The following is a 15,207-nucleotide window of genomic DNA, read 5'->3' as shown; positions in this document are numbered from 1 at the left end:
TACAACTAATATGTCTATAAAAATATCATATTCAAACCTAGAGTACCAAATGAAATATGGAGAGTGTAGAAAAAATTTAAAAGCAAAAACATAAAAAAAAAATTGTGTTCGCCGTGTGCTGGATAGAGGCACACGGCAAATACAATCTTCGCCGTGTGCCAGACATATGGCACACGGTGAAGATTTGAGTTTGCCGTGTGCTTGACTCTAGCACACGGCAAACAATGACGGCCGTGAGGCCATCACACGGTCCCTTGACGGCAGACCCGTGTGCGAGCCATGTGATTCATGTTCGTCGTGTGCCTGCGGGTTGACACAGCGAAGAGCGTGGTTGCCGTGTGTTTTTTGTTTGCCGTGTGTTTTCTTGCAGACGCACGGCAAATCCTCTCTTTGCCGTGTGCCCGATAAAATGCACACGGCAAAGATTCTGGCACATGATGAATAAGTGGCACACGACGAATAAGCGTTTTCTGGTAGTCCCTCTCTTCCACAAATTATGACGTCCACTCTCCCGGAGAGATGGTAGACCAACACACCTACCAAGTGCAATGCAGGCCATTGGTCTAGGCCATGAGCCTCTTTGATCACCCATCGACCCCTGTCCAGGTAAGTATGTTTCAACGCCGCACCATAGTTTACATATATATCCAGCGCGTCCACCCCGTTGGTGTTCGGTGTCCGGTACGGGACTAATTACACATGGTGGTGCCTGTATAATAAAACCTGGTGTCCGTTTGGAACGTCAATTCTTTTTAGGGGTGTTTGGAAACGTTAATTAACCACGTCCGAAGCTGATCCGGGCCCACCCACCAGAAGCCTGGTACTGGTAGTAATAGCTTGCATTGGGCCTTTATGGCGCCTCGAAACATCTTGTGGGCTTTGTTGGTTGCTAAAGAAGAAACGCACACGAACCACAACTACGGAGACACACCCTGGCACGTCTTTTATCGTCCTTCTTCTTTCTCCAACACTTTCCTCGAAACTCTCGGTAACAATAATTTCGCACCGTCCAGGAGTGAAGCGTGCTCGATACCAACTTCTCCTGCCTTCCAAAAGCTCTGGTTAGTTGACCCGGTGCCTACCCAAACAAAGAACATGTGTAGATACTAGTAGAATACTAGCATGTAGTGCCAACTTCCAAGTTGATGTACTCTCGATGCCCACAGGCCACAGCCGGCGGATCAACCCGCGCACATTTACTTGCAACTGCGAGCTGGTCAAATCAGCTAGTAGGATCCTAGGATAGGATTAATGTGACACTCCAGCCTAGGACTTAATAGGATTAATAGAATATTCATACTAATAAGTTGTAATTTTTTTTCCGGAAGCCAGTCTTCAAAGAACTCCGAGGTTAAGCGTGCTTGGCCCGGAGAAATTTGGAGATGGGTGACCGACCCATAAATTCTTCCCGGGTGCGCACGAGTGAGGACAAAGTGTGCAGAAAAGATTGGTGTTGATTTGTGAGGACAGTCAATGTCCTAGAAAGTGCAGGCGTCGGCGCCTCGGGGTGGTGCGGCCATTTCTACGGACGGACGGGCCCATGTGCAGTGGCGCACCACGCATCAGGGCAGCCGGCCTGTTCCGCTTGCCCTTGCCATGCATGATGCATCTGCTCGCCGCGCGCGCGATCGAGGTGCTGCGGAGCACGGGCACATGGCGGCAATGGCGCCCCGCGGCACGCGCGTGGCCTGTCTCGGTCTCGCCTAATAACGGAGTGAGATTGGTGTAGTTTTCTTAATCCCCGAATGGGAGAGTTATGTTAAACATAAATTATTGCTCTCCTTAGATTATATGAATAAACCCGAAAGACAAGAAAATTAAGAGGAAACTTGATGTTTCGCAAAAAGAAAAGAAAAAAAAAGAGGAAACTTGTTGGAGACTTCTCATGTTTCTTTTCTCCGGTGCCGGTCATGGTGCCTAGACGATACTATGCAAAATGTCAGACACACGACAATCCTCCTACCCGAAAACTTCGTATATGCTGCAAGAATGCAAGATCGATACGACGCTCCAGAACTGACGATCACTTCGAAACGCATATCCAAGCCCATCGTGGAGCATAAGCAACGCTCTTGCCATCTGCACCACACCACAGGAATCTCAACATATATATGCAAGCATCTCCTTCCTCAGAAGAAAATGTTTTGGTAGATCTGAAACAGTATCCCACATACGAGTGAGAATCTATTGTTAGTTGTTACTCAACGAAGTTTGTTTAAATAAACTGGTAGTGATGGCGTCATGTGAGACCACGATTTTTTTTAAGTAAGAGAAAGAGATAAATCAGCCTCTATATCCATCATATATAATACATGACACCATCATATATAATACAGCCAGTGTAAGACCACGATAGATGGAGTTGCGTAGAAACTCCAAAGCTAAACATGTGCCCCCCTAATAAGGGTGTTGTTGGTAGGTGTGGTAATGGGCTATGACCCTCGTAATCTCTTCACAATCATATTTAGCTCTTGTACATTTTTAGCTCAAAATTGTATAGGATTAGAGTTCAGCCCTTTTAGGGCCCGACCCTTGAATTATCGAAGTCAAATTTCAAAACACTTTACCATCCCTAGTTGTTGGTGCTACATGTAGGCAAAAGAACGTCATGGCCCTCCTTGCCAATTGCAAAACCCATTAACCTAGTACTACTCCCTCCGTTTCAAATTGTAAATCATTCTAACTTTCTTGAAGTGTCAAACTATTTTTCTATTTGACCAAAATTATAGAAAATATTAAAAAGATCTATAGCACCGATAGATATACTATTAAAGTAATGAAGATTCTAATGATACTTATTTGATGTCATAAATGTTAGTACTTTCTTGTATAAATTTGGTTAAATTTGAAATATTTTAACTCTACGAGGACTTACAGTTTGAAATGGTGGGAGTACCTGACGCTTAGAAATTAAGAATAAGTACATTTTTGCAATATGTTAGAGCCTGTTTGGTTCATGTGACTTTTGTATAAGTTCCTAGGACTTTATTAGGGGCTAAAGAACCAAACATGATAGATTTTTTGGGGCTAAAATGCTGTTCGGGGCTAAAGAATGAGAAATTCCTCTTTATGAGCTTTTTGGGACTAAAGCCTACATGAGACCTACTATTCCAGCCCCTACCCACAATCCACATCTCTTGGATGCATGTAGATTAGGGGCAATATGGTACTTTGTGCACTCATTTAATAACCATTAGTCCCTTTTAATCCCTAGAACCAAACAGGTAGAGACTAAAGATTTTAGCCTATAGACTAAAATTAGTCTAGGAACTTTTGGCAACCAAACACCACATTTTTACTAATGGTCCCTATGTTCTAGCTCAAGATGGCAACGGGTATAAAATACCCGCGTACCCGCAGATACCCGACCCGCTGGGCGCGGATTCGGGTCTGGGTTTGTGCCCGCGGGCGCGGGCACGAGTACGACTCTAAACCCAATGGGTATTTCATAACGGGTTTGAAAATTTAATACCCGAACCCGAAAACCCGCAAACCCGCTGACATGTGGCCCCTAGCACAGTAACATCCTTATATATAAATCATCTCTACTAGACTCTCTAGGGTTTCTCTCGTTCCTTCCCCACTCCCCAGTGCCAGCCGCCGCCCCCCCACCAAGCCCAGCGGCCAGCGCCCCGCGCCCCCAGCGTCGCTCCCTCCTCCTGCGCCCCTCAGCCAGCGCCCCGCCCCTCCCTCCTCCTCGGGCCGCCGGCCGCCATTTCACCGTCGGCCGCCGCTCCCTCCCTCCTCTTCAGGCCGCCGGTCGTCGCTCTCCCTCCTCCTCGGGCCGCCGGGCGCCGCTCCACCGACGGCCGCCGCTCCCTCCCTCCTCCTCGGGCCGCCGGGGGTCGCTCCACCGACGGCCGCCGCTCCCTCCCTCCTCCTTGGGCCGCCGGGGGTCGCTCCACCGCCGGCCGTCGCTCTCCCTCCTCCTCGGGCCGCCGGGCGCCGCTCCACCGCCGGCCGCCGCTCCCTCCCTCCTCCTCGGGCCCCTGGACCGCCGCTCCACCGCTCGACCGCCGTCCGCGTCACCCAGATCCACCCCGGCCGCCGTCCACATCGCCTACATCCGCCCCAGCTGTGGATCCCGTCGTCCCGCTGCCATCCGTGGACCCCGTCGCCTCGCCGCCATCCGTGGACCCCATCGCCCCGGCTACCATCCGCGTCGCCCCATCGCCTTGGCCGCCGATGGTCGACACCATGGCCCCGGCATCCATCCGCATCGCCCCGCCGACCCCGCCGACCGGCATATCCGCGGGCAAGGCATGCCCGCGGATAGCGGGCATGGGCGTAACTTGCTACCCGTGCGGGTGTGGATTTTTGCTCACGGGTGCGGGTTTGTGACACTGGTATCCGCGGGTAAAATACCCGTTGCCATCTATAGTTCTAGCTCCACACAAAGATTATAAAGCATAACACTAGTCCCTGTGTTCTAGCTCCACACAAAGATTATAAAGCATAACACTACTCGCTACTGTAGCAGCATCGACTCGAACCTCGATAACACAACTAGCCTTAGGACGAAACTTTGGGATTTATACATGGGCTAAATCGAAATGCACTAAATTACCGAATACCGAAATTGGATGACTCCCTTCTCGCCAACAGTGAAGATGCCGCATGGGGCCAAGGGCGGCAACACAAGGGACCCTAGCTAGCCAATGTGGTCGACAAAAAGCCACATCATACGCCGCGTCGATCGAGGCAGCAGCTTGATCGATGGATCTCGTTTCAGAATGAAGGACCCGGTGTTGGATCCAAAGAAGGGCGGGAATACCATTATTACTAAGTTGGCCGTCCCTGTGATATCCTCCCTCTATTTTTATTTACTCCCTCCTTCCCCGTTTATAAGGCATGATAGAACATGACACGGTCTTCTAAACAACACTTTGACCATTTATTTATCATATATTATATCACTTTTGATTATAAGCTTATAATCATTGTAAACTATATTTGATTATGAATCCAATCATATGAAATTTGTATTATAAAAACAAAAATTTAATAGTCAAATTATTGGTCAAAGATGAGAAGATTTGAATCTTGATATACGTGTATGCCTTATAAACTGGGAAGGAGGGAGTACTAAGTTAAATTTAATAAATGTTGATCAAATTTATAGAAATAAATAATAATATTTACAATACCAAATTTGTTTTATTGAATCAACCATAAAGTATATATCGATAGCGCATATGTTGGATATATAGTGCAGTTGTTGCTATGTTTTTTTTTGTAGATTTGGTCAAAATTAGTTTTTTCGAAAGATGATCAAAGTTAGTAAACTTTAACTTAGGACAAATCTAACGAGATATGTAAATAAAAATGGAGGGAGTTTAACAACATCGTGTGAAGGAAGAATCGCATAAATATATACACTCTTGCCGTTTATTGTTTTACTGTCAAACTGTGTAGCTCCGACATTATCAGGGGCGGAGCTACATTGGCTCCAGGGGTTGCCCGGGCACCCACGCCGAAGTGAAAACTCAATGCTAATTATCAACTTTTCACCTTATAAATTAGAGAGCTAGTAGCAGAAGCATGGATAAAGCACCCCTCGATTCAGCTCTAGCTTCGCATATTATATATCTGCTCCTGCCGTTCTGAAACATGCGCGGATTGCTTTAGGGCATGCCCGTAAGGCCATAATTAAGCCATAACCACGGCTGCATCCCACCCCCCTCGCATGCTGGTATCCGGTATCTTCTGCAGTGATTGGTTCGCCTGGAATTACCTCATTCATCAACTGGCAAATTGAGCATGCACCCTCCATCTCCGTCCACACCAACTCATTTTTCACCGTTGAGGACTGATCGCTGTCAGGGCCAGCTCGGACAGTTGGAGCCTCCCCGGGATGCACGCTGCCGCGCGTTGCATCAGGATCACATGATGCACGTCGGATGATGCCCCCTCTCTCGTCCAAGGATCGGATGGGGTCGGCTGGCTCGCCATCGCCAGCACAGGGGCGATCCAGTGCATCATCTTTGATCGAGCTCACCGAGGTATCCCATCCGGCCAGTCGCAAATAAAAATGAACCGATAAAAGAAGCGTGTTTTTCCCCCTTATCCCTACCAGTAGTTAACAGAACCCCCAAAAAAAACAAGAAGAGAAACCAGCTGCTTGGCGCTTGCCGTCCGCTTGGCAAGGTCACCTGGCGCGTCCCACGTGTCCCCCCGTCCGGACTGCAGCCTCGCGTGGCCTCGTCGTCATCAGTAGCGCGCTGGCGCACACCCGTTCCGCTGGTAGGTGGGCCTGGGCGCGTGCCCCCGCCATCCGGCCCGGCGGCCTCCCGAGGCGAGAGGCCCAGACGAAACGAGACGAGACGTGACGATCTCTGGATCGAGTGCTGCACGCCGTGCTCGAGACACCGGTCAAACCGTCGCCCTTCTCTACCGATTTACTCCGGTTCGGAAACCGATTAAATTCAAATCTAAATTCAAAAACGCATGTGTAACTGGTTTCGATCGGTATACTGACCAGTTTGTCCGGTTTACCGGTCCGGTCTGACTGGTTACCGATGTTTTAACCAAAAAATCCGACGGTTTAAAAGTGGTTTCCCGATTTGACCGGTTTAACGGCCGATTTGACCGGTTGCCATATGCGGTGGGCATTAATGGGCCGGCCCATTTTTTTCCTTTTTCTTTTTTGATTTAACTTCATATGCCAGCAAACTATACTAAATAGACGAATTTTTGAGAAAATTTGACACCATTAGATTCGTCGCACCTTAAAGTATTTTTTAGAATTTTTTTTTATTTTTTAATTCAAATTTGAATTTTGAATTTGGACCGGTTTGGTACCGGCCCAAACCGAAACCGGGCCGGACCGGTTTGACCGGTAATCGGTCAAACCGGACCGGTTCCCACCGGTTTGGTTAACCCTGGCTCGAGATGGGGGTGCGTCGTGTCAGCTCATTTAGGTCATGTTTAGTTTCCAAAAATTTTCAAGATTCCCCATCACATCAAATTTTTTAGACATATGCATGAAATATTAAATGTAGTTAAAGAAAATAACTAATTACACAGTTTATCTGTAAATAATGAGATGAATTTTTTGAACCTAATTAATTCATAATTAAATACTAATTGCATACAAACAAAAATGTTATAGTAATCAAATAAAAAAATCACGAACTAAACACACCCTTAAGCGAGGGAGCTGTGCGCCCTCGCCCCCGCCTCTCCAACCACTCGCCCCCCCCCCCCCCCCCCCCCCCCCCCCCCCCCCGGTCTGGCCAGGAAGTCGCCGCCGACGCGGGGAGCGAGGAGCCGACCCCGCGCGCGCGCGCGCCCGGGTGGTTGGTTGATCCCTCGGCCTCCATCCATGCCCGTGGCGGCCGGACCAGTTCGTCCGTCGAGCCGGGATCGCTGCTGCTAAGGTGCGCGCCCAACCTCGCTACTCGATCGTCTGAAATCACCGCTCCGAGCCGCTCGCGCTTGTTCCGGCACGCATGTTCTGCTCTCGTAGCGGCAGGATGGCAACCGATTTTCATTTTCCTTTGCTGAACTCAGACCATGCTGTAGAGTAGTTGACTTTTAACTAGGGCGGTGGAATATATAATTGGGAAGGCGCTGAACTAGATGTTGCAGTTGTGGAATGCATTGGTGAATTCTTAACCCGATGGGGAAAAAAAATTCAAGTCATAAGGTAGCCAGATTCTGAGTGCATCAGTGCGGTCCCGTCCCCTTCCATTTCCTGCTGTTCAGATCGTTCCCGGCAGGCAGACCGCAAACAGGCCAGGCTTGAGTATTTGCCAATCATGGCACTGTATAGCGCCAACCTCATTAAGGAGGTAACTAGTGAAATGTTGATTTGCTGAACAACTAACTGGGTTCGGGTGCCTTTTAAAGAAAAACTGGGTTTGGTTGGGTTGATTTCCCTTCGCCTCATGGCGTTCATGTGAGTTGGTGCAGAAACGTGAGGGGGCACGGACACTACTATCACACTAGGGGAGAAAGGACAAGCTTGTTCTGATCCGAGTAGTATCTGACCGATCACACCGGAAACCAGTGGAGACTGGAGTGAGAGGAGGGAGGGAGGGAGGGAGGATGGAATGGAAGAAGAGATAGCACGTGGCCTGGCATCGAGCGTGATAAATAAACCATTTCTAGAGCAAACTAGAAGGTGCCCTTTTCCCCGCGGCAGCCACCTGTGGGAAGGAAGAGGAGAGGATCAGCATCAGCTGGCCGATTAGTCCTGGTACGAATTATTATTCCCTTTCCGAGAGGCCAAGCTAATTTATTTATTATTACTGATCGAAAAGCCAAGTGGGATCCGGGTCCGGATCAGGATCAGGCCAGCGGCGACGAGCCGTGAGGGAAATGGCGCCGGCAAAAAGTGGCAGTCGACGGGGGACTGGGGGAGGGAGGCTGCCTGCCGCCGCGCCATGTGGGGCTCTCGGATTATTTTGTCCCGCGGGAGCGGGAGGAATCCATTGACTTTGCACGTGGTCCGGATCATCGGGTTGGACGGAGAGTGGTTGCGGAGTGCCGGGGTTGCGTTTCGAATCACTTTTTTTTTTATTCGGTGGAGGAGCGCGAGCTGCCGGCGCCGGAGAGCCGCGGGTGGTTTGGTCTGGGCTAGAATCAACGAAGGAATTGGTCCAGTTGTTGCTTGCTATGTGTAGGCGCTGGACCAAAGCAATTTGCCTTTTGCCTTGGCAAGCAGCGGACGGAACAGGGTTGCAGGTTCCTACGCCGTGCGATGCTGATTCTCGGGTGAGACGTGCGCGTCAGCCTCTCTGTTCTTTCCATCCATCCATCTCGAACGGAAACAACGCTGATCATTGCGGCCGCGGGCACCACGGCACGGCACGTGAACGCTACGTTGGGTCGGTCGGGTTAATGACTTAATGACACGGGGGGAAAGAGAGAGAGGAGGGGGGGGGACCACATCTCGGAGCCTGCAAAAACGGCGGCGACCTCTCCCTGCCCCACTCCCACCACTAATAACCAAGCACTATTTCTGCCGGAGGCGACAATCGTTCTGTTTTGTTTCTCACTTTCCGGAGAACACCTTGTGGGGGAAAGAAATTCAGGTCGGAATAGAAGAGAACGTGTAGCCAGTATCTTCATGAAAGTGATAGATAAGGACAGGGGAGCATGGCAACCGGGGTTTATCTTCATGTGGGGCACGCGAAAGCTCACGGCACTTCTCGCAGTCGCAGCTAGGCAATGGAACGAGGCGCCTCCCTCCGCTTTGTGACCACCGGAAGCGAAATTCCACGGCGGTCGGTGGCGTGGCTGTGACAAGTGGCGGCAGGTGGTAGGCGGGGGTCGACCCCGCGCAGTGCGCTCTGATTGTCGCGTTGCCGCATCGCTTTGCACCCAATTTCCGGATTCTTCTGCTCCGGGACAATGACGGGCCCTCTGGGGTGTCTGAATGGTGAATGCCAGATCGCCACAGAAAAACGTCATGCTGTTCCACCTGTGTTTTGTCTCCTAGGAGTTGCTTGATCAGTTAACAGCTCTAGAGCTAGAAATGCGTACCAACACGACTCCAAGAATTCAGAGAAGGTTACCTTCAAATTAGATTTGCTCTGTATTGACGATTCAATTTAGGTTTGGATTATTGAATCATGATGATTAGATCCAAACACATAACTAGGCAATAATTGTAATTCTTCACTGCTATGGCAAATTTGTGCTCAAATAATTGACCATGATTCCATTTCGTTTTTTTTTCCCTCGTCTAACTTGTTTCAATGTTTCCTGACCATTTTGGTTTCCACATAACCAGGCAGAGGCGCAGAAGGAAGCGGAAGCGTTAGCCACGCCACCACCCACGCGGACGGCAGTAATGGACGGCAACCACTTGCCCCCCTCCCAACAACCGCCGCCGGCGCAGCCGGAGCGGCGCAGCAGCTTCAACTACGACATCGAGAGCACGGACGCCGCATGGCGCGGCACGCACACGGCGTCGGAGGCGCTGATGCGGTATGACGACGACGGCCCGCGCGAGCCGCTGCTGCGGAAGCGCACCACGAACACTACCTCCCAGATCGCCATCGTCGGCGCCAACGTCTGCCCCATCGAGAGCCTTGACTACGAGTACGTATTCTCCTACGTTCATATTCTCGGCTCCTCGAGACCTTTCCAGATTGTTTCGTGGACCATGGTGGTGATCTTGATGACGGATCGTTGTTATTAATTTATTGTTTGGCACGGCCACTAGAAGTAATCTGGGATTTTTTACTAAGAATTAAACTAATTATTTGGGTTATGAACCGTGCTCTGCTCCAGTGGTTTTTCAATTTCGACAAATATACACACAAACAACACGTTTCAATCATGTGGTATACGGTATGAATTAGTATTGATGAGCTTATATGCTTTTAAATCAGGCTGTAGCATGCATAAGTAGGATATCTGCTAATAAATTGAGAAGATGTCGACTGCTAAAGTTCCTTGGTTTATAACTGGCAAAAGTAAATTGCAGACTGTAGCTTCCTAAAAGAAGTCTGTAAACTTTAGCAAGATTATTGCTTACCATCTGGAGTTCTTTCAACTGCATGCATGTTTTAGAATTGTGGAAAACGACCTTATCAAGCAAGATTGGCGATCACGAAAGAAGCAGCAAATATTCCAGTATATTGTTCTGAAATGGTCCCTAGTTCTTCTCATTGGCTTGTGTACGGGACTTGTTGGCTTCTTCAACAACCTTGCAGTTGAAAACATTGCTGGGTTCAAACTGTTGCTCACAAGTGATCTAATGCTCCAGAAGAGGTAAAGCTTCACTCTGGTGCTTTTTCATTTTACATTTTACTAGAAGTTAGTTTGGTTCGCTGAAAAAAGGTCTACATAACTTGTCACCAATTCAATGCAAAACACAGAGACCAACTTGCATAAGGTTTATCTGGCTTGCATCATATGTTTTTTGAAACGTAAAGCTGGCATGAGATTTGCCAGGTTTATATTAATAAATAAGCGGTTAATTAAATAATGTGAAGCGTAAATTGTTTGTTGCTTCCAGTGCAGGTACTTCACAGCCTTTCTGGCATATGGAGGCTGCAATTTAGTCTTGGCAGCCAGTGCTGCAGCAATCTGCGCTTACATAGCTCCTGCTGCTGCTGGGTCTGGTATCCCTGAAGTTAAAGCATACCTTAATGGAATTGATGCTTACGCTATATTAGCTCCTAGCACACTCTTTGTGAAGGTAAAGTCCAACTCAGCATGAAATACATGCAGCCATGTTGGACATTTTTTACAGGGACCAATGTTTGATTTCTTACTATCTAATCATTTATGTTTGATTCTTTTAATCTCTGATCGTTTCTTCCCTATATTAACTTTTAGAGCAAACTTGAATTACTATTTTCCATCATTTGCATTACATCTCCTGAAGCCCCCTTGAAAGATGTTGTAGAACTCCCATTCAAGGACTACTAGGCCATATGAAGCTGAATCGACAGGCTTTTTTTTATACTTGGAGAGCAGCCATACTACCTTGAGCTACAACAAATTCAAAAGAGTGTCATTGCTGGTATTTCTTTAGATATGTTTTGCCAAATGGACTCTTACTTTGGATAGTTAACTATTTTGTTATGCTTAGGCCAAAATTTTCAATTAGAATTTAGGACAGCTTGTAGTGTTTATGACCGATAGTGTCTTCAGAATTATTGTGTTTGTAGGTGACACGTACTAGTTATATCATGACTCATGAGCCCATGTTTTTCTAATTGTTGTTAGAATAGCACAAGTTTCTGAAAACTTCTATTGCTCTGCAGATATTTGGTTCAATACTTGGAGTTTCAGCTGGATTTGTACTTGGAAAGGAAGGTCCGATGGTACATACAGGAGCATGCATTGCTAACTTGCTTGGTCAAGGGGGGTCACGCAAGTACCATCTTACATGTAACTGGCTCAGATATTTTAAGAATGACAGAGATAGGCGGGATTTGATTACTTGTGGGTCTGCTGCTGGTGTTGCAGCAGCATTCCGTGCACCTGTTGGTGGTGTGCTCTTTGCTCTTGAGGAAGCAGCATCATGGTATAATCTCTTCTCTCGTTGGAACTGTTAACTCATATTTTAGCAGGAATTATAATCTTTCCACGTGCCCTTGGATTTATAAGAACCTCATCACCGAGGACCAAGAAAAAAATGCAGATCTTGATCACAAATGCAGTAGCTGTATCCCTTAGATATGACTTCCACTATATTGGCACATCTTCTAGGTAGGAATCATCATAGTTTACATTGGGTTAATACAGTGACTGGAGAACTGTTCGAGAATGGACGAATCTGATTGCAACTGCAGTAGATGGGTGATGTGGTATTTTGCTGCATTTTCTTATCCAGCTTTTCCCCATGGCTAAAGGGCTCTCCTCCATTTTTCAGGTGGCGAAGTGCTCTCCTATGGAGAACATTTTTTACAACTGCTGTTGTTGCTGTTGTATTGAGGGGCCTGATCGGGTTCTGCCGTAGTGGAAAATGTGGTCTCTTTGGTCAAGGAGGGTTGATTATGTTTGATCTTAGTGCAACCATACCTACTTACAGTGCTCAAGATGTCGTTGCAATTATTGTTCTTGGGATCATCGGAGGGGTCTTTGGAGGCCTGTTCAACTTTCTCTTGGATAAGATTCTCCGTGCCTACAGTTTTATCAATGAGTATGGATCCATCGTGTGCATTTAGTTTACGCTCTCAAATTTTCCTTCAAGATGCAATGCCATTTACATTATTCTCACTGCTTGTCTGCCTTCAGGAAAGGTGCTCCATACAAGATCCTTCTTACAATCACAATATCGATTATCACATCAGCATGCTCGTATGGGCTCCCTTGGCTCGCTCCATGCACTCCATGCCCAGCTGATGCTGTGGAGCAATGCCCCTCCATTGGACGCTCTACAAACTATAAGAATTTTCAGTGCCCACCAGGTCACTACAACGGTCTTGCATCACTTTTCTTTAACACAAATGACGATGCCATACGCAATCTGTTCAGCAGTGGTACCGAGAAAGAATTCCAAATGTCAACTCTTTTTGTCTTTTTCACTGCCATTTACTGCCTTGGACTTGTGACGTACGGTATTGCTGTCCCATCTGGTCTTTTCATCCCTGTTATACTTGCTGGGGCTACATATGGGCGCATAGTGGGGACGCTGCTTGGTCCAATATCAGACCTTGATCCTGGACTCTTTGCACTTCTCGGTGCGGCATCTTTCCTTGGTGGAACAATGAGGATGACCGTCTCAGTTTGTGTGATACTTCTGGAGCTCACAAATGACCTCCTTATGCTACCGTTGGTCATGCTCGTTCTTCTGATATCGAAGACTATAGCGGACAGCTTCAGCAAAGGAGTTTATGACCAAATCATAGTGATGAAAGGAATGCCGTTCCTGGAGGCTCATGCCGAACCATACATGAGGCACTTGGTTGCTGGTGATGTTGTATCTGGACCACTGATCTCCTTTTCAGGCGTTGAGAGAGTGGGTAACATTGTTCAGGCGTTGAGGATCACAGGCCACAATGGATTTCCTGTGGTGGATGAACCACCTCTATCAGAGGCTCCAGAGCTCGTTGGACTCGTGCTTAGGTCCCATCTGCTGGTCCTGCTGAAAGGCAAGGGCTTCATGAAAGATAAGGTGAAAACCAGTGGTAGCTTCGTGCTGAAAAAGTTTGGTGCCTTTGATTTTGCCAAGGCTGGGTCTGGAAAAGGTCCGAAGATCGAGGACCTGGATTTCACAGATGAGGAAATGGATATGTATGTTGATCTCCATCCAATTACAAATACCTCGCCGTACACAGTGGTTGAGACCATGTCACTCGCGAAGGCTGCGGTCCTTTTCAGGGCACTAGGATTGAGACATCTGTTGGTTGTGCCAAAGACCCCAGGGGTGAGCTCTCTTTCTCTACGCTCCAGTCTTGACTGCCAAAAATTGAAAGGGGCGTGACATTTAAGTCCATGCTGTTGCACAACCCGTCACATTTTTTTTTGTCAAACTTGCGCCATTAACTAATTTCTATTTTGTATCATTGCAGAGACCACCTATCGTCGGAATCCTGACGAGGCACGATTTCATGCCGGAGCACATTCACGGGCTGTTCCCGAATGTCCACAAGTCACACTGAGGAAGTATCAAGCATATGTTTTGTTTGCTATTTCTTGCCTTGTAGCTTAGCTGTATGCAGAGAAAGCTGCCTTGTGCAATATTTGGTGCCCCCATCTGGCATTTTGTTTGCCATCTGTCATTTTGTTTTCCCTTTTGTATTTATTACAGAGTACTCCAAGATCTTAAAACTGTGGAATAATATTGTATTCGTTGTAAAGAGCTGATCTCACACATCAGCAATTGAATGGATTTTTGCAGTCCATCTTATAGATTTTCAATAATAACCTGGCAAACATACTAGTGTTGTCTTCACCTGTGCGCTTCTCACGCTCTTGCACGGAGCAGAGGGCGCTTAGTTCTGCCGTTACAACTCTGTCAAATTTGTTAGTCTTTTTTTGTGCAGAAAATTACTTTGTTGTGCATGTTAAGTGTTAACTGACACGTTGATCTCCAGAGTTATAATTACTTTAAAAGAGAATTGGCTAAAGTTCCTCTGACAGATTGATCTTCCCTTTTCCCATTTCCACTTTTTCTCAATATAGGGGATTGATGTTGAAAAAACCTAATCCAGCAGATTGATTTTCCATCTTTCTTTCACCTTTATTTTTTCTCAATCCCCAATAATTTTTCTCCAATCCTCAATAGAAAGGGGATACATCGCATCTCTCTTTTCATATAGAAATAGGGAAAATCAATCTGCTGGAGCACTTCTTCTATATATATGTTGAAATTGAGAAAAGAAATTTCCCTATATACTGAGAAAGAAGAAAGGGGAAGATCAATCTGTTGGAGTTGCTCTTATTTGTGTTTCCGAAAACCCTATCTGTCACGAAAATGCTGTTGCATGCAGAGCAAACGGATCGGCTGTCGACATGACGGCGAGAGACGACATCTATTATTTGTTGCTATCACGTCTCCGATCTCTCAAGATCCCCGAAAATTCGCCGGGATCCTTCCACAGCGACGCCGGTGGCACCTACAGTATCTATCAACTAGGAAAGCATCACGCGGCCCCACATGCCAGTGGCCGAGGACACGAACAGAATGGGGCCTGAGGACAGTGACAGGTGGGCACCATGATGCTGCCCATGTATATTCCATTATTCCAGCATGTGTGGCGTCTCAGCTGCCCAGATTGCCGGGGTTTTTTTTTCGTT

At 47.4% G+C, this 15,207-nt stretch overlaps 1 protein-coding gene and 1 non-coding gene across 5 annotated transcripts; one reads left to right on the top strand and one right to left on the bottom strand.

The window, feature by feature from the left end:
* Positions 1-460: 460 nt before the first annotated feature.
* On the bottom strand, positions 461-614 carry LOC120684087. Its single transcript, XR_005679072.1, has one exon. It is a non-coding gene; the product is annotated as a U1 spliceosomal RNA (small nuclear RNA).
* A 6,620-nt stretch (positions 615-7,234) lies between these two features.
* Positions 7,235-14,331, top strand: LOC120681879 (chloride channel protein CLC-c-like). 4 transcript variants are annotated; one of them, XM_039963531.1, is made up of 9 exons: positions 7,235-7,379; positions 9,740-10,050; positions 10,525-10,725; positions 10,978-11,155; positions 11,366-11,482; positions 11,727-11,989; positions 12,338-12,607; positions 12,703-13,834; positions 13,980-14,331. In XM_039963531.1, exons 2-9 carry the CDS (start codon positions 9,800-9,802, stop codon positions 14,067-14,069), a joined length of 2,502 nt encoding a protein of 833 aa, XP_039819465.1. In that variant the 5' UTR covers positions 7,235-7,379; positions 9,740-9,799; the 3' UTR covers positions 14,070-14,331. The 4 variants fall into 4 exon arrangements, with proteins under 4 accessions (XP_039819465.1, XP_039819468.1, XP_039819467.1 ...); XM_039963533.1 differs by lacking the exon at positions 7,235-7,379 and adding an exon at positions 9,498-9,516; XM_039963534.1 differs by lacking the exon at positions 11,366-11,482.
* Positions 14,332-15,207: the final 876 nt, after the last annotated feature.

This window comes from Panicum virgatum, chromosome 7N, assembly GCF_016808335.1.
Source record: "Panicum virgatum strain AP13 chromosome 7N, P.virgatum_v5, whole genome shotgun sequence".
Lineage (NCBI taxonomy): Eukaryota > Viridiplantae > Streptophyta > Magnoliopsida > Poales > Poaceae > Panicum > Panicum virgatum.
The sequence above is the reverse complement of the archived record's forward strand: the minus strand, read 5'-3'. Positions and strand labels throughout refer to the sequence as shown.

What these genes read in the sequence shown, in the direction of transcription:
- LOC120681879 (XM_039963531.1), top strand. Translation starts at nt 9,800, where the DNA reads ATGGACGGCAACCACTTGCCCCCCTCCCAACAACCGCCGCCGGCGCAG. An exon ending in CTAGCACACTCTTTGTGAAG is followed by an intron (nt 11,156 to 11,365) that starts GTAAAGTCCAAC and finishes AAGATGTTGTAG; the next exon opens with AACTCCCATTCAAGGACTAC. An exon ending in TTGTGCCAAAGACCCCAGGG is followed by an intron (nt 13,835 to 13,979) that starts GTGAGCTCTCTT and finishes GTATCATTGCAG; the next exon opens with AGACCACCTATCGTCGGAAT.